Source organism: Typopeltis vanoorti, chromosome 16 (assembly GCF_054136105.1).
Source record: "Typopeltis vanoorti isolate ZY-2024b chromosome 16, IOZ_Tvanoo_1.0, whole genome shotgun sequence".
In the NCBI taxonomy this organism is placed as follows: domain Eukaryota; kingdom Metazoa; phylum Arthropoda; class Arachnida; order Uropygi; family Thelyphonidae; genus Typopeltis; species Typopeltis vanoorti.
This window is the reverse complement of record NC_143564.1, coordinates 53,700,435-53,725,458: the sequence shown is the minus strand read 5'-3', so window position 1 is coordinate 53,725,458 and position 25,024 is coordinate 53,700,435. Positions and strand designations below refer to the sequence as shown.

At 36.7% G+C, this 25,024-nt stretch overlaps 1 protein-coding gene across 1 annotated transcript in view; it reads right to left on the bottom strand.

The window, feature by feature from the left end:
• The window catches only part of LOC150098025 (cilia- and flagella-associated protein 100-like), a 205,421-nt gene that overhangs the window by 161,540 nt on the left and 18,857 nt on the right, over window positions 1-25,024 (bottom strand). Inside the window, exon 2 of the mRNA XM_090406657.1 lies at window positions 20,917-21,109. Within this exon, the coding sequence (XP_090262783.1) occupies window positions 20,917-21,109 (193 nt within the window). The remainder of the gene's footprint in view (window positions 1-20,916; window positions 21,110-25,024) is intronic.

Below are 25,024 nucleotides of genomic sequence, written 5' to 3'. Positions count from 1 at the left end.
TTAACCTGTACAGCTAGACAACTCTCTACTGATAAATATATGAATGCTGGCTGCATACAGTGCCATGGAATCAGGCCCATGCAATTCTGTGGGCAGCGTGATGGTGTGCAGAAGTTGTAACAGTATTTATGGCAATACTGTGTAGTAAGATTATGTCGACAAGTTATGGATTTAAGGGGATAAACATCCTACGTTGTTTTATAGCCAGTAAGCAAAACTAAAGATCGATAACTACGATCTATAAGTTTCATGCTGAAAAACTATCGGCGAAGGCAATTCGAAGTAAAGGTGGAACAAGCTCCCTCACTATTCTTGATATTTTCTCATAATGTAAAACACAGCTACCAGGAGATGTACTGTCATTACATTATGAGGAGAGGTCACTACCCAGACCGGTTTCAACCTTTTTTTTTTAAGGTCTCATAGGTAGACCTGGAAGATAACAAAGCTTAGTGAAAAGAACTTACATACCTTCACTATACAAATGCCATAAAGGTGTACCTATGAGACCTCAAAAAAAAAAAAAAAAGGTTGAAACCAGTCTGGGTAGTGACCTCTCCTCATAATGTAATGACATTACATTATGAGAAAATATCAAGAATAGTGAGGGAGCTTGCTCCACCTTTACTTCGAATTGCCTTCGCCGATAGTTTTTCAGCATGAAACTTATAGATCGTAGTTATCGATCTTTAGTTTTGCTTACTGGCTATAAAACAACATAGGATGTTTAGGAGTGTTGCAAAAGTCAAGAACAGTAAATGTAGCATAAATGTAGGGAATGACATGACAGAGTGTAGTAAGAGAGAGAGAGAATGATGCAAAAGAACAAATGAAGAATGGTAAAGAAGCTAACATAAAAGATATGAACACAAATGAGGATATCAGAAAATAATTGGTAAGGCTGAGGGAATGAATCAAAGAATGTGAAGAATGAGATAGAATATTTAGAGAGGAGATAGGATATTGGTAGGTGGAAGTGCAAGAAGGTGCCAGTAATAGACAAGTCAAAGAAGAATGACTGCATTAGAATGGTATAGTGCTGCATGGGGATCATATGGTGAGAGAGAGAGAGAGAGATGTGAAAATAGAGCAAGTGTCAAAAGTATGTCTGAGGAGCAATTGTCCTAGTTGGAACATATGATTTTCAAGGATTTGTGAATGAGGTATCATGCAACTTTATTTTTCTCATGGTTCTAAATCCAAATTTCAACATAAATATTACTATGACTAAATTATGGCACTTCCAATGTCAGAACCTGGGAAAGATCTAGTTCTTGCTGAGTTTATACAAGTTTTATATTTGGTTTTTATAAGTATATAATCAATTAGGTTCAGTATTCTTCCATCTGGGGAGATCCAGCTCCATTTTCGTAAACTTTTCTGTGTGGGTAAAGTGCGTTAGTTAGGTAAGATGTTCTATTCCAATTTTTTCATTCCAATACCCTTGTACTATTAAAAAGTCTTTCTTAGATGTTTCATGGATCAGGTTATTATTGATTTGGTCATAAAAGAGATCCATTTCCTGATCGCCATATGATTTAATGGTTTACCCTTTAATCTTACTAAAGGTCTATGATGCTTTTGGATCAAACTTAAACTATATGAAAAAGTCATTTATTCCTTCTCTGTTGGAATAAATTGATATAATGATGTCGTTAGTTAAATTTTTGCATAATAAAACATCATTATACTGTATATTTTTTAAAATTTAGGATTTAGCTTTTAAAATATTTTAACATTCCAATATGTCTGATAAAAGAAAAAACTATCAGGTGCATAATATCACAAACGAAAATTGGAAAAAGAACACGATAATCAGAAACAAAGCAGGGCTTTGCATAAATATCTAAAAACCAAAATAGCTAATTTAATACAAAAGAAAATAAGCGACAGGACAGAAACCAAAAATTCTGAGCTCATGGGAAGTACTTCTAATTATGATTCCAGTAATTGCGATTCGATATTAGTAACAATCGATTTTAATTACCCATGCGATGCACATTTTCAGGACAAAATTCCACCATTAAAAGATTAATTCTCTCTCTTAATGTAAAAATTATTTTATATGATCATTTTTCATTAACTTATGAATTTTCATTACTAATATTTAGAATTTATGATCAGACATGTTGAAGCCTATCTTGCCATCATGACTTTTAAGACATCATTAAAAGAATTTTTTAAGGGGGAGGGGGAGCAAAATATGCTATTGCATGGAGCAGTAAAATTCCTACGGCCGGCCCTATACCTGAGTAAAAAAAAAAAGATTTCCTTTCTCTGTTGTTAATTTCCAGATTCTGGCCATCTTGTTTTACATATACCGATTATGGACCATTCATAGCATGCCAATTCTTGTTGCAGAATCTTGAGTTGATATAATGATATACAATGATATAATGATCTAACAGCCCATATTCTGATCATTAATCTACTTCTCAGGTGAAATTCATGTTTAAATATCTTTATATTCTTGTAAAGGTCACTGATCCAATAGCACATTTTTCATAATCTCTCCTGGTGCCTTCAAAAGATGATGTGGTCCTTGTTTGTAAAGCCATAACTGAGCCAGTATCACATTCTGTAAGGTTTTCTTCATATCTAAATAGTGGGTACCTAAGGGCAGGTGGCACTCATCTCCTCTCCTGTCTTTGCCTGCTAGCATTTAGCTGGACATAGTGGAACAACCTTCACATTTGGAATGACCCCTACCAGAAGCATATATATGTATACTCCTGATGTGCTTTGCTTGTTCTGTCTGGTGTCATCCCGCCACAATGAACAACTTACAGGACTTGGAGGGTGCAAAACTGTTACTATCCCTTAAATACAGGGCACATCAGAAAAGATAACCAGAGTGATTAATAAACATAAGTTCCACATTTTGTTCCAACCTTACATCAAACTAGCAACCCTCATTCATTCGTCTAAGAACCATCTCCTTTATTGCATCCAGGAGTGTACGAAGTATGATATATTTGTGAACTGGTTTACTAAGGACAGACAGGAAGATCTGTCTTGGACAACAAAAGAAATACATTTGCCATCATCACTATGGCAATTTGGGACTGGCTGACTATTCTTCATCCCTTCATGCAGGATTAGATTGGGGGGGGGGGGGGGGAATATACAAAAGTCACTGTCACAGAGACTGTTTATGGTATCAGCAGCAGCTATAAAACATGCATTCTGAAAACTTCAATGAGTATGACTGTTTCAATTTTCTAAAATCTGGAAGACAGTCATTTTAGTATCAACTTAATACTTGTAAACTTCTCATTATCCAACAATAATGGTGCCAAAGTAGGACTTTAGTTCTTTATGCTGTGTTATAATTTTAAAACTGTTTCCCACTAATAACTGATTATTAATGATTGCATAGTATGAAATACATTTTTTTTTTTTTGTGCAGTGAAATTGCTGGGAATAAAACTAATGAAATATTAGCACCTAAATGAAAAAAAAAAAAAAAAAAAAAGAGTATGTCGTATTTATTTTGTTGCTTTGGTATTGTGAATTAAACCACAAAATTACAGATAAACTACCTCAACACTAAATCTTATGTACATGTTCTGGCATTTCACTGTAATTTATTATTATTATCACAAGAATTTTTACACAAGAAGGAGTTAAGACTCATCAAAGACAATCTATCAAAACACAAAACTCATCGAACTATGCATTAAACTCATTCGATATGTCTGCATTCACCACACTCTCATGCAATGCATTCCACTCACCACCCATGCAATGGGTGGTGAGTGGAATGCACTCTTCATGCAATGGATCTACTCGTCACTCCTTTGCTGACACCCTCTGTATAGAGTTTCCAGGAATGGCCTCTTGTTCTATCCTCCCCTCCCCTCTCCCATTCCACCATTTGATTTGGTAACAACTCCTGACTGACTTAAAATGTCACAATCATATCCCCTCTACTCTTCCTATTCATGAGGCTTTGCAAATTGTATTCTCTCAATCTGTCTTCATACCCAACATTCCAAAGATCAGTTGTCACCTTTGTGAATCTACTCATATATCCTCATCACCAAGAAAACAGGGTGACCAAATCTGTGCACAATAATTTGGCATTTCACTGAACTTTATTATTATTATTATTAACATGAGACCTCAACAGAGTCAAAGGCATCAAACTATCAAGACACAAAGCTCAAAAACACACTGTGCAATAAACTCCTTCAATATGTACGCATTCACCACACTCTCATGCAATGCATTCTACTCACCAACCACTCTTCATGCAATGGATCTATTCCTCACACCCCCTGTTTTTTCTTTAAAAATTAGTGTTTTGTAGTATGTTAGTGTAGATTTTTGTGTTTTATAACATATTTTTGTTAAGATATTGCAATATCAAATATAGTTTAAAATGGCACCAAAAACACACAAAAAAAGTAACGCTAAGAAGAGCAGCAAAGCTGAAAACAAGAAGACTTGCCACACTAAGGAGGTTATTGAAAATGAATTAACCTCCAAAATAGCAAAGTTAAAACAGATTGTCAGACACGCGATATGGGAATTACAGAAAGTCAGGAAAATTAAGCAGCAAAATAAGAAACAACAAAGCACAGAATCAGGTAAATCAGTAAGTAACAAGAATTAAGTAACGTTGTTTGTAAAAAAAAAAAAAAAAAAAAAAAAAAAAAAAAAAAGGATGTTATTTGGTATGGTGGCTCTATTGTAAAACATGCTGTTGATGAGTAAGTCATAACTTCAAGTTTTTCTGGAGCAAAAATTAAAAATAAAATGCAAGCAATTCAAAAACAGAAAACAAAAGTAAATGAGACTGTAATTGTAGTAGGTACTAATAACTTAACTAGCAATAAGTTCAGTATGAGAGAGGACATGAAAGGGTTGTTGGAAGAGGCAAGACTGAAGAGCGAGAAAGTGAAAATAGTAAGTATATTACCTTGATATGATAAAAATGAATTAAAAAGAAGGGTTATGATGGCAAATGATTCAATGAATAGGCTGTGTAGAAAGAATGGATGCAAGTTTTGGATGTGTGAAGTGAGTTTCAGGGAAGATTGGATTTGTATAAGAGAGATGGCCTACACTTGAAAGCGTTTGTCATTAGGAGCCTTGAAAAACTAATAACTGGTATCAGACCTAACAAAGAATATTAGTGTATGAGCATCATTGTTATATAACTGTGTTAATGACAGGGATGAACAGCCTTTGTAACTCAGTGGATGTGGCATTTGTGCACAACGGTGCTTGACCACACAAAGGAAGACTTCTTGGTTTCAAATCTAGTCGGCGACTAGAAGAAATTTTTCTAAGCCTTTTTTCAACCGGTTCCTGAGTTAGTCGATCTCTGGCACGGGCAAGTGGGTTTTTTCTCCCGGAAATTCTGGTTTTTCGTCCCGTAAACTCAAGAAAATCAACCGTAGAACCCACATTATTTCAGACATTAAATACGAGTGTTAGGATTAGGGACCATGAGATGGCGGCACTTGTTGAGTCGTCTCTCTTCACTGCGTGCCACTTAATTAGTGATAGCCTTGGGCCAGCTACCTCTGATTGGGTACCAGTGGAGATTGAACTGCCCACTCAGTCTCCAAAAGTTAGATAGGGCTAAATGGCCTCACCTACTCCCTATACGGGAGTAAAAAGGCATTAGCTGATTTTTTTTTTTTTTTTATGACAGGGATGGCCATTATCATGGAAATAATTACAAGGAGAGGACGATTTCAACTTCATGTTGGTCCAGTTCGGACTCATCAAACGTGTGCAAAGATATCTAAATGTATAAGGCACTAGAGAAGAATAGAGATCTGCAATTGTTCAACTGTGTCATATAGACTTCAGACAACAGTATATAAAAGAACATGTAGGTAGATTATTTTGAAAGTTTATTTTTCACTTGGTTAGACTATGATAAATTTAGTTTAATCCTTTACCCAAGTGTGAGCAAACAAAGTTTGTGCCTGAAAGTATCTTCAGGACTGGGGTAAAGTGGTAGAACACCGGGCAACTCGTTGCAAAGGTGGAGCAAGCTAACATCACTCCTATCTCAGTATCTCCCATAATGCAAAACACATCTCCTTGCAGATACGTATAATGTTATGCATTAAGGGAAGGGCCACTACCCAGACTAGTTTCCACCCTTATTGAGGTCTCTTCAGTGGGAACCAGGCCCAAGTGGAGAAAGTCATCTCTACTATAAGAGTTGCCAAACGGTGTGCCACCTTTTCATTAAATTACTCTGGATTTAGAGAAAGAGTTGAAAGTTTATTTTTTACTTAGTTAGACTATGATAAATTTAGTTTAATCCTTTATCCAAGTGTGAGCAAACAAAGTTTGCGCCTGAAAGTATCTTCAGGACTGGGTTAAGGTGGTACAACACCGGGCAACTCGTTGCAAAGGTGGAGCAAGCTAACATCACTCCTATCTCAGTATTTCCCATAATGCAAAACACATCTCCTTGCAGATACGTATAATGTTATGCATTAAGGGAAGGGGGCACTACCCAGACTAGTTTTGACCTTTATTGAGGTCTCTTCAGTGGGAGCCATGCACAAGTGGAGATACCAGGTAGAAGCATTACCAAGGTCATCTCTACCTATAGGAGTTGCCAAACGGTGTGCCACCATTTGAAATGTACCTAACACGCACACAGTACTTTTAATTAATATCAGTTTATCCAGTCACTCACTCCAAAGCAATTCAAAAGCAATCTGTCATGTCTGTATAATTCCATTCTCCCCTCAAATACATGCCATACATCCACAAGCTGCATTCCCGTCTCCTAACACAGCTCTGCCAGCATCCCATTCATGATTCGGGCTCTCCGTCTCAATTCATCATTGCCATACCTAGGCAACACACCAACAACCTTTCCCATTATACCATTATCTATTGCATGTTTACGTGATATGCAATGGATGTGCAATTTTATTCTACTGCGCATGATGCCCAATGGACTGATTTTATTCTACTGCGCATGATGAGCAATGGACAGATTTTGTTGTGCTGTGCAAGATGTGCAATATCATCCATAGTGAATGATACACTATGGATATATATATTATTGATGTTAATTAATTTATTGTTTATTGTATGAATTTTACATCCATAGTGAATGATAGCATTGCTAAGGTGGTTAAAGTCATCCCATCAGATAACTGCACTGTTAAATAGAACACTATATGTAAGTTCCCCTTTCTGGTACCAGATTAGGTAATTAATCACCTTAGACATGTGGCCCCTAAACTTTAATTAATTGTTTACTATAATCCCCAAGTCTCTCAATTGATTGATTAATTATCGCAAATTCTCATTGATATGATACTCTGTCTTCAATATCATCAATACATAATTCATAATTATAACTTGAAAAACATTAAACTGATATTTGTGATACTGAAAAAAAAACTCTTTTTGCTTATTTAGTACTATTGATAATAACAATATTATTTTCTCCATTTTAACCAAAAATATTTTTTGGGGAAAAATAAATTTATACCTTGATATCAAATATAAGAGTTGCCCTAAAACAACTCCTCTGCCATCACTCAAACATAAAAGGAGTTACCAAACGGTAGCACACCATTTGGCAACTCCTATAGTAGAGATGACCTTGCTAATGCTTCTGCCTGGATCTCCACTTGGGCCTGACTCCCACTGAGGAGACCTCAATAAAGGTCGAAACTAGTCTGGGTAGTGGCCCTTCCTTTAATGCATAACATTACGCATATCCGCAAGGAGATGTGTTTTGCATTATGGGAGATACTGAGATAGGAGTGATGTTAGCTTGCTCCACCTTTGCAACAAGTTGCCCGGTGTTGTACCACCTTACCCCAGTCCTGAAGATACTTTCAGGTGCAAACTTTGTTTGCTCACACTTGGAGAAAGGATTAAACTAAATTTATCATAGGTAGATTATTATATCTGTACATGAATGCTAGGAGTACCAGAAACAAAGGAGTAGAGTTTGTTGCCTTGGCCAATATGCTGGGACCTCAAATTGTAGGCATTAGTGAGATCTGACTCTCAGAATCAGACATACTAACTGGTACTTGAGTGTAAAGGATACAGTATTTTTACAATGGATAGACAATATAGGAGAGGAGGGGTGTGCTGCTAATAATATTAGATGACTTGAATCCAGTTAGTGTTGAGACTTATGAATATAGTACTAGTAACAGTATTTCATGTGGCAGTGAGTTTGAAGCCATCTGGCGTGAGGTGGAATCACAAGATCAAATACATAGTGGGGTGTTGCTACAGACCTGGTGGATCGGTTGCTAGTGATGAAGAAATGCATCACCAAATAGAGACGATGGGGTGCAAAAAGAGTAATCGTAATGGGAGATTTTAATTATCCTAATCTTAATTGAGTAGCAGTGAAATCTCATGAGAAGAATGAAACAGAATTTATTGAGATGTTGTGAGACAACTTCCTCAAGCAGCATGTGAACTCAAGGTTGAAGAGTAAGATTTGATTATAATGTCAGAAGGTGTTTCAGTTAAAGACGTAACTATTCTGCCTCTGGCTGGTGAGTGTGATCATGCAGTAATCACTTGGGAAGTGCTAAGTTTATGACTGTTCCATTGAGAAAAGGTAATATGCTGAACTACACAGCAGGTAATTATGACCAACTGAGAAGTATACTGAGTTCAGCACAATGATATTGGTTGCAAGATGGGAAAAATATCGACAGTGCAGAAACATTTAAAAAATACTTAAATGATGCAATATAAAAATTTGTCCAGAGAATTCAAAGAATAAATAGGGTAGGAGTCAAATGGATGTGTAATCTTATTAAGCAAGAGATTTGTAAAAATAGAATAAAGATGTGGTAGGAATACCATGTGCACAAAAATGATGTTTGTTATGGAAATTATAAGCAGCAGGCTAGAAGAGTCACAACTGTTGTACAAAAAGTTAAGTGTGAATATGCAAAGAAACTGGCAAACTAAAGATAACCCACAAGAATTCTATCAATACGCTGCAAGTAAAAGAAAGAATGAATATGAAAGAAATATTAGAGCTGTTGCACAAACTGAATAAGAATTCACCAATAGGGACTCATGGGATATCAGCACAGGTGCTAATGAATGTTCAGCTGAACTGACTATTCCTTTGACCAGGCTACATAATTTGAGTCTCAGAACAGGGAAGATTCTACAGGTATGATGGAAAGAATGTATGGTATTCCCATTGCAAAGAGTGGTGGTGGTGGTGCAAAGACCAATGTATCCAACTATAGACCAATCAGTATCTCAGGAGTGGTGGTGAAGAAATGAGTTGACAGTGAATCTCTACTCTGCAACGAACAGCATGGGTTTACCAAAGGAAGGTCATGTTTTAGCAACTTGCTCACATGCTATAATAATGTCATCATTGAACTAGACAAGGGGAATTGGATACACCATGATACTTTTGGATTTTGTTAAGGCTTGTGACAGAATACAGCATGGAACACTGTTGAATAAATTAGAGAATATGGATTTGGATTATAAAATATTAGTGTGGATAAGAGGATAGCTAACTGACAGATATAAAAAAAAGTGGTATATGGGGGATGTCAGTCTGCAAGATTTATGGTAACCAGTAGTGTATCACAAGGATCAATCCTTGGTCCACTGTTATTCAATATGTACATTAATGATATTGGGAAGGATTTGACAGGCAACATACAGCTATGTGCTGATGATACAAAGATAGGTAGGGTAATCAGGAATGCTGCTGATATATAGTACTTGCAGAATGATTTGAATATTCTGGAATTGTAGGCATGAGAAATGGATGCGAGTTCAATGTCAGTAAATGTAGTCATGCACTTTGGAATGATTAGATATCCAATACCATATTATATTGGTTATGCTAGAAGAAACTGATCAGGCTAGGAATCCTGGAGTGTAAGTAGCTAGGAAGTTGAAGTTCAGGAGCCACATAGCAAAGATTGCAAATACAACTCAAAAGATAATTGCAATTTATAACAAACTTTCACATGTAAAGATAAGGATGATATTTTGTCTCTTTAAAAGGCTTTGATAAGACTTCACTTTGATTATTGTGCACAATTCTGGTCTCCTGGTTTCTGTTGTGATTCTGATATAGTGGAGAGAATGCACAAGAGTGTGTTAAAAATGATATCAGGATCGTGGAATACTGATAATGAAGACAGACTGAGAATTTGTAGACTACAGACACTAGCAAACAGGAGAAGAAGGGTGATATGATTGAGACTTACAAACTTCTGAAAGGGTCATATAGGATTTCAGTTGATGGAATTTTGATTTAATAGAAGATGGGGAAAGGACAAGAGGGCATCCTTGGAAGCTGAGAATGAATGCTGCTAAGAAGAGGGTGAGGTCTATATATTTCTCTCATAGAGTGGTACGTGATTGGAATGGATTGCCATTGGATGTTGCGTGTGCAAGCAGTGTCGATGAATTCAAGAATAAGTATGATAGCTGGTGCATGTAGTATGTGGCCTTGGAGGCCTCTCTTATAATAATAATAATCCACATGAGCCTTAATAAAGCCTTATGAAATGGAACCATAACCTCTTTATTTCTGCATGCCAAGGTCCTCAGCATCATTATGATAATCTGACTTCACAACTTGAGCAACATGATCCCTGAACTTTGGGTTCTTGTCCACCACAGCTCCCAGATCTTTGATCTTTCATCTGATCTACATCCTTTAACTGCAGCCTATCATTGCCTACCAAATTTCAGAATCTTACACTTTACAACACAACATTAAACTGACAGTTCCACTCATTTTCCCACTGATCCATCTATTCAAGTCCCTGTAAGTGAACATCTACTTGACTGCTTATTGTTCTCCCCCAATCTTGCATGCTCCAAACAGTTGCAAATCTCCAGTTAAACCCATCTGAATATCATTAATATAAAAGTTGAACAACAATGGCCCTATGGTGCACCACTAGTGACCTCTGTTTCAGGATACCACACCAAATATAATACAACTTGCTGGTATCTATCTGACAACCAGTCACCTATCCAACTCACTAGTCTGTTATCCAATCCCATTTGTTTTAATTTAGTTACCTGCTTATCATTACTTGGCAATCTATCTATGTATACCAGTGTACATGCATCTCCCCTGTTCAATGCATGTGTCACCATGTTATAATACATCAGCAAATTTGTGAAACATGACTTCCCATTAACAAATACATGCTGACAATCATACAGAATGTTATTATCATCCCATTTCTCTATCCCAGCTCTCAATAATCTTTCAAATACCTTAACCACAACTCCAGATACAGATTAGCCTATAATTTGTAGTCATAGCATTATGACTACAAATCATTATGACCACCTTCGTGAAGTAGAACAATTTTTCCACTGCCATGGGACCTGTGCTGTTTGCAAGACTTATTAAACAGATATGCAAAGGCTACTGCCAACTCCCTGGAACAATCCCTTTAGACACGTGGTGATATGTCATCAAATCCTGTTGTCTTATTGATATCACACTTACTTAATTCCTCATATACGTCCTGCTTGCTGACAATTAAATCATCCTCACCCATATCCTCTACACTTGAGTTTCTTAGAACATTTCATGAGGGCGATTTCACCCTCATGAAATGTTCACTGAATATCTCAACTATGTCCTATGCAACAGTTACCAACCTACCATCTTCATTCATTAACATCATCTTCTTATTATTATTACTCTACATCCTAAATCCAGCTTTAGCTTACTGAATTTGTTGCTTTCAGCCCTGTCTTTACTTCTTTAACCAAAACTTTACTTCTCCAGTTAAAACGTCATCTTACCATAATGATTCTTCCTGCTACTTGCTACATATCAGAAAACCTCTCTCTGGCCTGATTTGTTAATTTCTGCTCATACCACAGTTTTGATGTCTTTACCAAGTGAGTTACCTTCCTGGTCTGATCATTATATTCATTATGCAAAAGATTGTTACATTTATTCATCTTGTACTGCCTCCACGGTATCTTCTTCCATATTTTGTGCTTGATCCCTTCATTCATCTATTTGACACCTACCTTATTCAGCCTTTTGATCTTCAGAATATATTCACACACTGATGATGTTAAATAGCTCTTGTCAGTTCCAAAGCAGAATTTATCACCTTTCCACTTAACTCCTCATTTCTTGCTTAGGAGACAGTTTATAGCTATAAAACTGTCTCCTAAGCTTCTCATAATTACTGGTCTTGTAGGTCAACATGTATACTTTCCCCACAGAAGTCTTCATATGGCTAGCCATCACTCAGATGATCACCTCATGGTCGCTCTCACCAACAGGATGAAATGTGGCACCCCACTCACAATCACATCTTCTAATGAAATAATTAGATCTAAGACTCTTGATCTCACATGCCCTCCCTTACATACTGCCTAAGGTAGTTGTGTCTCATGTGCTCAAGAAATTCATTTTCCTTATACCAAAAGCCATCTCTCTTCATTCCACAGTTAAAATTATAATGATCATCCTACTCTTGTTCACAAACCGAAGTTGCTATACATTTCTTGATCACCACCCTACACATTCCCTGGCTTATAGCAACACCTAATCAAATATTTCTTCCTGTCAATCTCCCCCTCACACTATGCTGCCTCAAAATCATTGCCACTATTTCCCTCGTGCATCTCCACTTTGTGCAGACATAATTCCCATACTATCATTAGCAGCACTTTTCCCAATCCCAACTTGTCCTTTCTATCCTCATGAAAAACATCATACTTTCCATTGCTATCCTCATCTAATTATGTTTCACTTATTCTAACAATTTTTGAGTGATTAAACTCAATGAACAAAATCATTTCATCTCACTTACTTCTGAATGGGAGATGAAATGACACAAATTACAAAAATATAATCAAGAACATTCAGTAACGAACCCACACAGTTATGCAATTAAATTTTAGGTCTATAATAAGTCTGGCCTATACCACTTGCTGTTTGTGAACACACTTGCCCATGTCCAATCACCTTTATCACCACTTTACCTATATATTTCCTCAGACTCAACCACCAACTCCTTGCTTACATCCAAGAACATCCTCCATATACACATTCACTAATTCTTCCAATATCCACTCTCTTTATAATGCATCTCCCTGGTGACCCCAACTTCCTCATATCCAAGCCATTTCCATTTACAGCTGCTTCAGTCTCACCAGTTCCTCTCTACTGATCTTTCACTTCACCTCTTACTTTCTCTGATCTCTTGTTCTAATAACTCATTACACTTCCTTCTAGTGAGTCTCTCCAGTTGACTCACACAAAATAAATGCAATCCATCACTTTTGTACAAATCTGTCCTTCCCTCAAATGCATTCTACACATTTACAAACTCCACTCCCTTCTCTTCACACACCCATGCTAACATGCTATTCATGACTGTTGCTTTCCATCTCAACTCTTCACTACCATATCTTGGCAAAACACACACTGAATACATTTCCTACCACAATGGTATCTTTTACTCTCCTCAATAACCTTCTGATATTCCTCCTTATATTCACTGTATGTCCAATTAATCATTTGTTCCCACAACTGCCACTAATTCTCTTGATTATTTACTTCTCATATCCAAAACATCAGTAACCTTGCCCATCCTCCCTCCTGTAAAACAGACTTTGTAGACCCTCCAATTCATCACACACCTTTAGTAATGGAATCTCCATACATCACTACTACTGAGTCATTTGTAACCTTTTTTTTCTCTACTTTCCTTTATTCTATCCTTTTGTATTCTCTCATTCCTATCCACCAAACATCTAATCTCTGTGTACATATTTCTCATCTCATTTCTCAGTTTATGGAGAGTTGCATTCCAACTCTCCACAAACATGTCCTCCACATTCTGTAGGCATAACTGCTGCAGTCACAACAATAAACCATTCTTGATAAATCTAAGCTGTTAATTGCATTTGTTTTTAGTGCTTGTAGCATGCAGATCTTGTTTGTACTGCCATTTAGTTGTTAACACAAATTACAAAAATATAGTCAAGAACATTCAGTAATGAACCCACACAGTTATGCCATCAAAATTAATAATATTTTGCTAAAATGAAATCAATATCACCAATTATTATATAAAATAATAATTAGCTTTTGAAGAGATATTTCCTAACTGCATAGTACACAGCAGCCATCTATCAGACTTTTGAATATGAAAACAGAAAACAGAATAAGCAAAGTTGGGAATAAGTAAATTTATAGAATAAGTAAATTTATTGGGAATAAATAATAAGAAATTAGCTAAAACACCAAGGTAACAGTATGCAAGATAGTGATCAAATCAATTTTAACTTATGGATTTGTGAATTAGGTTAGAAAGTGAATTGCGTTTGTGAATAATTATTATTATTAACATCTGACTTCCATGGAGTCAGAGACTCCTTGTGGGAGGTACACACACTATTGCACACAATGCTCATCCAACTGTGCCTTAAACTGATTCAATGTGTCTACATTCACTACATAATCAGGCAATGCATTCTACTCACCAACCATTCTCCATGCAAAGAACCTTATACAGTTTCCAGTGATGGCCTCTTGTCCAACCCTTCTTCTATTCTATGAAAAATCTCTTCCCTGTCAACCTGATAACAATCCTTGACTATTGCAGGCGTAGACTTCTGTGGCTAATTGGTTCAAAAGATATATTTCGGTGATTACACCACATTTTTTTATTATTCAGTTATATAAAACACAGAAATAATAGTTCCCGACAAGTTTTGTAAATCGTAGGATTTACATCTTCAGGGGGTAAATAGTATAACTTAAAGTTTAAACAAGAAAATTAATAAATACAAATCATAATCTGGCTATTCATAAAACTCAAATAACAGAATGCAGATATATAACGTTATTGACGTTGAACAATACTGGACGATGTCACGTGTTCTTGTTCTCGTTCAAACAGTCCGAGCTCAGATTGAGGTAGATTTTTTATTAGAGCTGACCACACTTGATGGAGAATTAAACCTTGATTTTTATTGCATTGAGTTGGGTTTTTTAGCATATTAGCAGCTTCTTTAAATTTTCTTATATAACTGTTGTTTTCTATGTATGACATCGTCGTTTTTTTGCCAGAGTACATCATGTCCAGTGGAAGTGGTATTGTTATATTGTCTATCTATCCTTTTATTTTAATCTTTTCTTATCTAATCACTTTCTATCTTAATCTTCCTTATTTTATCAATATCCTATCGGCTGCACTATTTGTTGTTTTCTTCTTCTCCTTTCCTTTTCCTATTTTTATCCTTTTTCTGTTCTCTCTTCTATCAAATCCTACTGGCCACGCTATTACTTGTTATACTATTTATATATCGTATTGTACCCCCTTTCCTTTTTTGAGATCCCTCTTTTATTTGTTTAATACATGGCTATTATTATCTTAGCTCTTTCACATATGCAAGTAAATTGCTGGTCTCCTATTAAGTTAATTTATTTCTTAGGATCTTTGCAGTCTAATTGGCCTCTTTACTTTCTAGACATCATCTTATCACACAACAATCTGATGGAGTTCACCCTATAAGTATTAACACATTTATTTTTTTTTTCTGCACCAGCTAATACCTATGATAGAAAGGATTCTTGCTCAGGGTGACCCCTTCAGAGTGATATATAACTAGAATCAGGATTAATCTTATCCCTCCGCTGGCTTAATTCTTTCTTACAGTCGTGGCTCGCTTAATATATTTATTCTCTTGGATTTATCCCGCTTAGTTCGTTGATTTTTTTATGAGCGGTGGTTTTGAATTCATATAACTCAAGCAGATCAGACAAGTACATAAATGAAACAGTTTAATGAGCCTTAAGGAGATGTACAATTATACAATTCAAACTGGTTAGTGTGGATGCACACAATTTAGATCAAAGGCTCTGAATAATTTATACTAAATACACATATTAAATTGCAATAACCACTAATACAATCAATTTTGTATAATCTCATAGGTAATCATCATGCCATTCTGATGCACATGGCCTTAAGTTAACACACTAACATAATTTATACATTAAGCTTAGCATAATCAGATATCTTCTCAGCCTTGTGGGCAAACAAATCTTGACACTATCTAGGGCCTATGCCTAGTTGTAGGCTATTCTTACAGTCCCTTAAAGCTTAGTCCATTACAAATGTTCTCACAGGGAATTCACTCTCTTCTATAACAGGAAATAGGATCCTAAAAGTTTACATTACCATCTCTGTCCTTGAATTCTTAAATCTTTGTTCCTGCCTTGTCTGGTCATCAAGGCCTTCAATGTAGTCCCATTAGAGGATATCTTCCATCGATCTGAGCGAGTAGCATCTCATCGAGAAAACTGGGAGGTAGCACGGTAACGTTGCCTTGTACGGCCAGCATCAATTTGGTTCTTCCGTCGCACGACAACGCACAGCTATCCTAGAGCACGAACATAGCTTGGCCCAATACGAACGCTACGACAGACGAACCAAATGCCTTCCCCGACTGGTCAGGAAACTTCCCTGACGATGAGCTCGACCACTGTCCGAGAGATCAGGAACCAGGAATCCAGGAAAAAAGATCTCCAGTCATGCTTGCAAGGCCTTTTTGTTTATTTTTCTCCTCTCGGCAATTCTCGATCTTTGCGATTCGCACCAACACGGTCACGTGAGCTAACGTCAGCCTGCTTTCCTTTCCTGGAAGACGCTTAGCTTTCCTTTTCCAGTACTTCTCCCTCTCCCTTCTTTTTCATAATGCAGGATGGCAAAAGTGACCCTGAACCCTGACTCATTGGCCTTGCTAATTTAGTACTAGAGACTGGTCTTTTTTAAGTGGATTTGTCAGCTTACATGGATCTATAACTGGTCCACACTTAATACAGATTATATATATAAGATTACTATACAAATTTATGTAATTCCTAATTTATAATTGTTCTGCACTTGTAAACAGCTTGCACTTATCTAATTGCCAACGTTCCATATTCTCTGCCTAAGTTGTATTAAAGTTGTGACCTGAATAATTTACATTAAACATTTCTTAACTCTTTCAGGACACAACAGTATGGAAAGCAAGACCCGTTTTTTGTTCTCTTTTGTATTGTACGTCTTTTTGGTGTTCAGCCATGTGTATTTCTCCAGATCTCCATGTCTGTCCTACGTAGCAAATCCCGCAAGAGCAATGGATTTTGTAGACTCTTGGTTTTTTAAGAGGATGATGAGGTGGTTTTGGTGGATGTAGGAATTTTGAGATTTTTCCTGGTGTAATCAACGAAATATATCTTTTGAATCCTTGACTAGCTTATATGTCTCAATCATATCTCCTGCCCTCTTCCTCCTATTCATGAGGCTTTGTAATTTGCATTCTTTCAATCTGTCCTCACACTCCACATTCCAAATACCACAAACCACCTTTGCGAATCTTCTCTGGACCCTTTCCAACATATCCTCGTCACCATAAAAACCTGGTGACTAAATCTGTGCACAATAATCCATATAAGCATGATCAATGCTTTATACAATGGCATCATAACCTCTTTATTTCTGCATGTCAGGGTCCTCTGCATCATTGCCATTATCTGATGTGACATCTTCACAACTTTTGCAATGTAGCACCTGAATTTCAGGGGCTACATTGCAAAGTTTCTCCACCAAGTCTATACTTTGCATCCCATCATTGCTTACCAAATCTCAAAACCTTACACTTTGCAACATTGAACTGATAGTTGTACTTACCTATCCATTCATGCAATATATTCAAGTCCTTGTGTAAGGCCATAGCATCTGCTTGTCTCTGCATTGCTCTCCCCAATTTTGCATCATCTGTAAATAGCTGTAGATCACTAGTTAAACCCATCCCAATATTATTAAAATACAAATTGAACCACAATGGTCTCAAAACTGACCACCCCCCATGCAGAACATCCCCATACACAACTTTCTGATACCTATCTGACAGCCTGATCCAACTCAGAAGTCTGTTATCCAATCCCATCTGTTTCTATTTATTTAACAGCTTGTTGTGCTGCAGTCTATCAAAAGCTTTTGCAAAATCCAGGACACCACTGTATATGCATCTCTCCTGCCCGAGGTATTTGTCACCTTGTTATAGTACATAAGTAAGTTGATCATACATGATCTCCATTTAAGAAACCCATGCTGATAACCACAGAGAATACTACTGTTATCAAACCATTTCTGCATCCTACTTCTCACCAATCTCTCTAGAACTTTCAACACAACTCCAAATATACAGATTGATCAATAATTTGAAGCCCCAGCCTTATCACCACCTTTATGCAGTGGAACAATTTTACTTTCTTTCTACTCCCTTGAACCTGTGATGTTGTAAGACTCTTATTAAACAGGCATTCCAATGCCACTGCAATTTCTCAGGAACATTCCCTTAAGACACATGGTGATATGTCATCAAATGTTATCACCGTATTGACATCAAGGTTATTTATTTCTTCAAATACCTCCTACTTATTCACAATTAAGCCATCCTCTCCTATGTCCTCTACACTTAAGTTCCTCATGATTCCACACTGATCAGGATGAAACATCCTTATAAATTGATCACAGAATACCTCACCAATCTTTTGCAGCAGTTGCCATTTTTATCCATTAACATCACCTTATCATGATCATTCTTCCTTCTACTCCCCACATATCTAAAAAACTCTCTAGGGTTTTTCTTTGCTTGATTTGTCAATTTCTGTTCATATTTTACCTTTGTTTTCCTTACTCACTGAGTCAATCTCTTGGTTTGTTCTTTATACTCTTCATGTAACTGATTATTACCATTATTCATCCTGTACTGTCTCCAAAGTATCTTTTTCTTCTTCCAGATTTCATGCTTAAGCCCCTCATTCATCCATTTTACATCTACTTTATTCAGCCTTTTGGCCTTCAGAGTACATTTAGACATTATTACTGTTATGTATTTCTTTGTCAGTTCCCAAGCAGCATTTTTTCCTTACCGCTCAACTCTTCATTCCATGCCATTGCTCCAAGTTGTCTCCTAAGCTTCATAACCACCAGCCTTATAATTCCATATATAGGGTTCCATGTACAACTCCATATATACACTGCACACCATAATTCTTAGTGCAGTTTTGATCTTTAACTGCTTCAAAAGTATCACAGTTACAGAGTTGCAATAAATATCATTTGAAAGTATAACTATTAGAATTTTTGATGCATGAATATTATTATTTCATTACATTTTTCTTACTGAAGATTGAAGATGGCAAATGTTGAAGAAAAAATCAATTGCATCCTGTGGCTTGTTGAACTCAAGTACATAACAGCAGTAAGAAGAAAATTATAACAAGGAGGCTCCCCACAAAAATTTAATTAATAACTCGGTGAAAAAATTCAAAGAAACTGGATCAATTTATGACAAACCCAGATCAGGGAGGCTTTCATCAAGGGAAGCGAATGTGGTCAAAATCGGAAGGGCATTTGATAAGAGTCCCGATAAATCAGTGCGATGTGCTGCTGCTGAGTTAAATGTACCCAAAATGTAGCAGTGCACAGAATTGTAACTCCATAAACATGTTTACAAAATTACAACTGTTCAAATGCTACAAGAAGAGGATTATCATGCCAGGTTGGATTTCTGTCAATTGATGACAACACAAATGGAAAATGACACGGATGTTATTGACATATTGACTTTTTCAGATGAAGCAACATTCCACATAAGAGGGAAAGTTAACTGCCACAATTGCCGCATTTGTGCATTTGCAGTACAGAGAAGCCTCAGGAAATGAATTGGCGCAATTAGGATGTGTTGCATTCTTTTTCGATGAGCCCACTGTCAAGGATGAATCTTATTTAGAAATGCTTCAGAATTTTTTTATTCCCAAATTAAAGAGATTAAGCCTGTGTAGCTCAGTGGATGTGGCGTTTGGACACCACAGCGCTTGGCTGCACAAAAGAAGACTTGGTTTTGAGTCTACTCGGTGACTAGAGGAAATTTTTCTAAGCCTTTTTTCGACCGGTTCCCGAATTAGTCGATCTCTGGCACGGACAAGCAGGTTTTTCCTCCCGGAAACTCGGGTTTTTCGTCCCGTAAACTCAAGAAAATCGACCGTAGAACCCACATTATTTCAGACATTAAATATATTGTGTTAGGGTTAGGGACCACGAGATGGCGGCACATTTGAGCCGTCACTTTTCACTGTGTACCACTTAATTAGTGATAGCCTTGGGCCATCTATCTCTGATTGGTACCAGTGGAGATTGAACTGCCCACTCAGTCTCCAAAAGTTAGATAGGGCTAAATGGCCTCGCCTACTCCTGTATACGGGAATAAAAAGGCGTTAGCTGATTTTTTTTTTTTTTTTTTTTATTAAAGAGATTAAATCTTATGAATAAAACCATTTTCCAACAGGATGTGATTGGTCCGAGAGTATCTGATGCCCCTAGGCAAAGAAAATTTTGGTGTCTCTATACATTGTCTCTCTCTCTCTACATATATTTTGTCATACTCACACAAACATAAGCCCAAAGTCATAGTGCCCATAGGCAATTGTCTAGGTTCGCCTAATGATAAAACCGGCTCTGAGTAGAGAAGATGCTCTTGTGTGGCCACCTCGGTCACCTGACCTGACTCCGTTAGACTTTTTCTTATGGAGTCACATCAAAACTTTCATTTAATTCTAATTTTCTGAGAAAATCTTCTTGGGGGGGGAAACCTCCCCTCAATGAGTCTTGATAGACTTTGTGTTTCTTAGGAAGGACCTCCCACGATGAGTCTTTTGACTCCATGGAGGCCTGAATAATAATAATAATAATGAAATGACTACATTCCAAATTTGGTATAAAGTGGTAGAATGATAATATTCAACTTGAAACAAGGGTTACAACACATCATTTTGAACCTAATGATTCTTTTAATAAACAGTAATTTGTGATTCAACAGATTAGGACTTGACCAAAACACACAACTTACCTTCCTTTGTTGCATCAGCAATGAAATCTGGATCAACATATCCTGGTGATGTGTCCGCATTTTCAAACTGAATTTGAGCTTCTTCTGCCTTGCTTAAGTCTCTTACTTGCCGTACACTAGTCGGATAAGCACGCAACTTAACAGCTTGAGTCATTTTCATATGGACTGGAAGCCTGGTTTTCTCCTCCTGTTCCTAATATATAGAATGATAACAATAAAAATGTGAATCTAACATACTCAAAAACTTATCAAAAGAAAATGGACAGATAACACAACTTTTTTTCAAATAATTAAAGTGAACTATTATAAAAAAGCATTATAAATACAATTATATATGCTTTTATTTGAAATATCAGAGGCACATTTACAATGTGCCTCTGGTATTTCAAATATGGTTTTTATGATGATGAAAAATGTTTACATTTATGAATCAGGATGAATGTATTACTACTGAATCTCCATGAAGTTCTGGTATTCAACACAGAAGGTCCACTCAATTTTTCCCTAGCTGTGGCAATTGAATTCTGAACATCACTGCTCTCACCACCTCTAAGAATACATTTCACAAAATCATTACTGTCTAAGAAGAAAGACTTATTCCTCACATCCACATTAAGGTTGGCTTATTGTTTCCCTACCCCCCCACCTTCTTATCACATTAGTCTAATATAAATGTGATTGTGCACTTTGTGGTAACTTTCCATGATGATAAATCAGCAGAGGAAAGATTGTTTTGACTTCTTCAGTTTCCTTCATAAGAACTTATTATAGGCTGTTTTTACAAGTGACTACTGGGTTAGCTGACCTCTGGTACAAATAAGTAGGCATCCCCCCCTTTCCTGTAAACTCAGATTTTTAACTCTGCAACTCAAAATACTCATCTCAAATATTAATACTAGTTAAGGTCAGGAATATTAGTTGGTGGCAGTTCTCTCCCATATTGTCATCAACCACAAATCTACAAATCATCAGTAACATGAATACTTTTACCTGCTCCCTTTGAGGAATAAAAAGGCATCTGGCATTAAATATAACTGATTATACATATGTTTTGCTTAATAGAAAGAAACAAGCATTTGGGGATAATAATTAACTAAATTTTATTTCATTTTATTTAATTATCAGAACCAATATTTTGCCTTGTCACTAAGGCATCTTCAAAGGCATGAAGTTTAGAATATGCACACAGAAAGAAGGTAGGAAAACCAAGCACTAATCAGCATAATCTCTGTTCTGAATGGCACTCTTCATGAGCACAATAAGGAAATTATTGATTACTGGGCTATGATTTATTAATAATAGTGTCCCAGATTTTTGGTAGAATAGGATAGCCATATTTATTTAGGTTGAGAGAATGTTGTAAAGCAGTGGCATATTCCAAAAACATTCTTGCAGATTTAAATCTGCATTAATCAAATAATCCCCCCCCCCCTCAAAAAAAAAACACACCATACACCAAGTATGAAGATTCAAGTCAATAACATGGCATGTAACTTCTGAGTGGCTGTAGTACATGTGTTGGATGTACTTTGTATGTTACATTTGTCCAGGCAGATGTTGGCAGATCTTCCAGTGTGAATGAAGGCCAATTTGCAGAGGAAAGGGTAGATGTAGATGCAGCAAAAAAATGAACTTCTGAGAGTTCTGATACTGTATTTGAAGATTTCAAGATGTCATTTTGTAAAAAGAAAACATGATTCTGTCACACTGTTCATCAACAATACCCATAAACATGGAATCATTCAATGCTTCTTGCTTTATCACACCCTTATGCTCTTTTATAACCTCCTTTCTCTTCTCCAAAGCATTTGAACTCTTTCACTTCTGTGATATACCACACATTAGATGGGTCACTATCCTTTCATCATCATGCTTTGTCTACATAACAATCAATCTAAACATGTTTATTTTTCCCTACTACCACATCAAAGTTCCTCTTTCACCAATGTTTGAACTGACTGATTGTTTTTTAAAATAAACATGCCAAAGAAATTATATTCTTGGTTTCATCCTATATATCCAAGTGTAAGCAAACAAAGTTAGTGCAAATAGTAATTTCATGACTGGGCAACTCGTATATAGAGGCTAATGACTTCACATCACTTGCCTTAGTATCCCATAATGCAGAGCACATATCCTTACAGACATGTATAATAATAATAATTATTATTATTATACATACACCTCCATGGAGTTTGAAGACTCAGTGAGGGAGACCCAATCTATTCACACAATCTATCATACCTCTCCTTGAACCCATTAGCAGACAAAGCACTCACAACTGACTCTGGCAACCCATTCCATAATTCACAACTCTCCAAGCAAAAAATCTAGTCCTCACACCCCTACTCACCACACCTTTATTCAACTTCCAGGAATGATTCAATCTTCTTGCCCCCTCTATCCAAGTGCTGAAACAAATTATCCTGCATCAAGCCTATAAACCCTATAGGCAACTTTTAAATGTTTCTATCATATCCCTTTTTATCTCCTATCAACCAACTTTTGCAATCCACACTCCCTCAATCTATCCTCACAGACCACTCACCATCTCCTCTGGATCCATTCCACTGTTCCTTTATCTCCAAGAAACCCAAGAGACCAGACTTGAGCACAGTAATCAAGATGTGGGTGCATCAAGGCCTTGAAAAGAGGAATGACAACTTCCTTATCTCTATCTGTTAATGTGTTCTTCAATAGCCAAGTAATCTTATGGGCTACCTTAGCAATATGCTGTCTAAACTTTAAATGTCTGTCTACCCCCCCCCCCTTAAATCTCTATTTCCTGGAGTACAGTGCCATCAATGTGAAACATGGCTTGTAATCTATTTATCGTAAAATGCATAATGTTTACATTTTTTGACATTAAACTGACACCTTTTCCATACTTACAGCTATTTAAATTGTCATACAAGCTCTCCACATCGCCTTCATTAACTATTACTTTACCTAATTTTGCATCATCAGCAAACAACTGAATATTTCCATTTTAAGTTATTTCCTGTATCATTTATGTACAAATTACACAGCAATGGTCCCAGCACTTAATCTTGCGGCACACCTCTAGTCAGTGCGCACCCAAAGGGGGGGAACAAGCCGCCCCCCCCAAAAAAAGAAAAAGGAAAAAACACTAGAAACTTTTCCAAAAATCTTTTCTTAATCAAAATTCATTTTTTTATTTATGTTGTGTCGTGTCTTCTGTTTCTATACTACTTATGAATTAGCGATCATTGCAGATGTTCAGTTATAGCTCGTATGCGATGCACATTGTGTATTCTCAGACCGTCTACTCAATTCACTGCCCTCCCCCAAGATTAAATTCTAAGTGCGCTACTGCTGCTAGTCACCTGTTTTTGCCTTGATTCTGCCCCTCCATATACCACTTTTTGATATCTGTCCAGAAGCCATCCTCTTATCCACATAACTAGTGTCATATCCATTCCCATTTGTTGTAATTTGTGTAACAGAGTTCCATGTGGTATTCTGTCAAATGCCTTTGCAAAATCATCAAGTAGCCATTTCCTTTATCCAACTCAGCTGTTACTCCATTATAAAAAGTTAGTAAATTACTAGGTCATGACTGACCCTTCACAAAGCCATTTTGACCATCATACAGTATCATATTTTTATTTACCCATTCTTGAATTCTCTTTATGACCAATTTTTCTAGTTCTTTTACCACCTTTCCTGAGATACTGATTGGTCTATAATTTGCTATTGTAGTCTTAGAACCTCCTTTACACAAAGGAATTATTTTGTCCTCTTTCCATTCCCTTGGAACTCTACCAGAGTTGAGACTTAAATTAAACAGTCTAGTCAAAGGCATTGCCAGTTCCCTTGCACATTCTCGCAAAACGCTAGCTAATATCCATCTAATTCCACAGCTGTATCTGCATAGCGATTCTGCAATATCCTAAGAATCTCCAATTTATCCATCTCTGTTCCCACATTAGTGTCTATCACACAGGTGAAAGCAGTAACCTCACTTTGATGACATGCCCTTGCAAAGTGGTCACTCAGCAACTCAACTACTGCTTCAGTCATCTCATGACCATCATCACTCATTAAGGTTAATCTTCCATAGTCATTCTTCCTCTTACTTGCCATA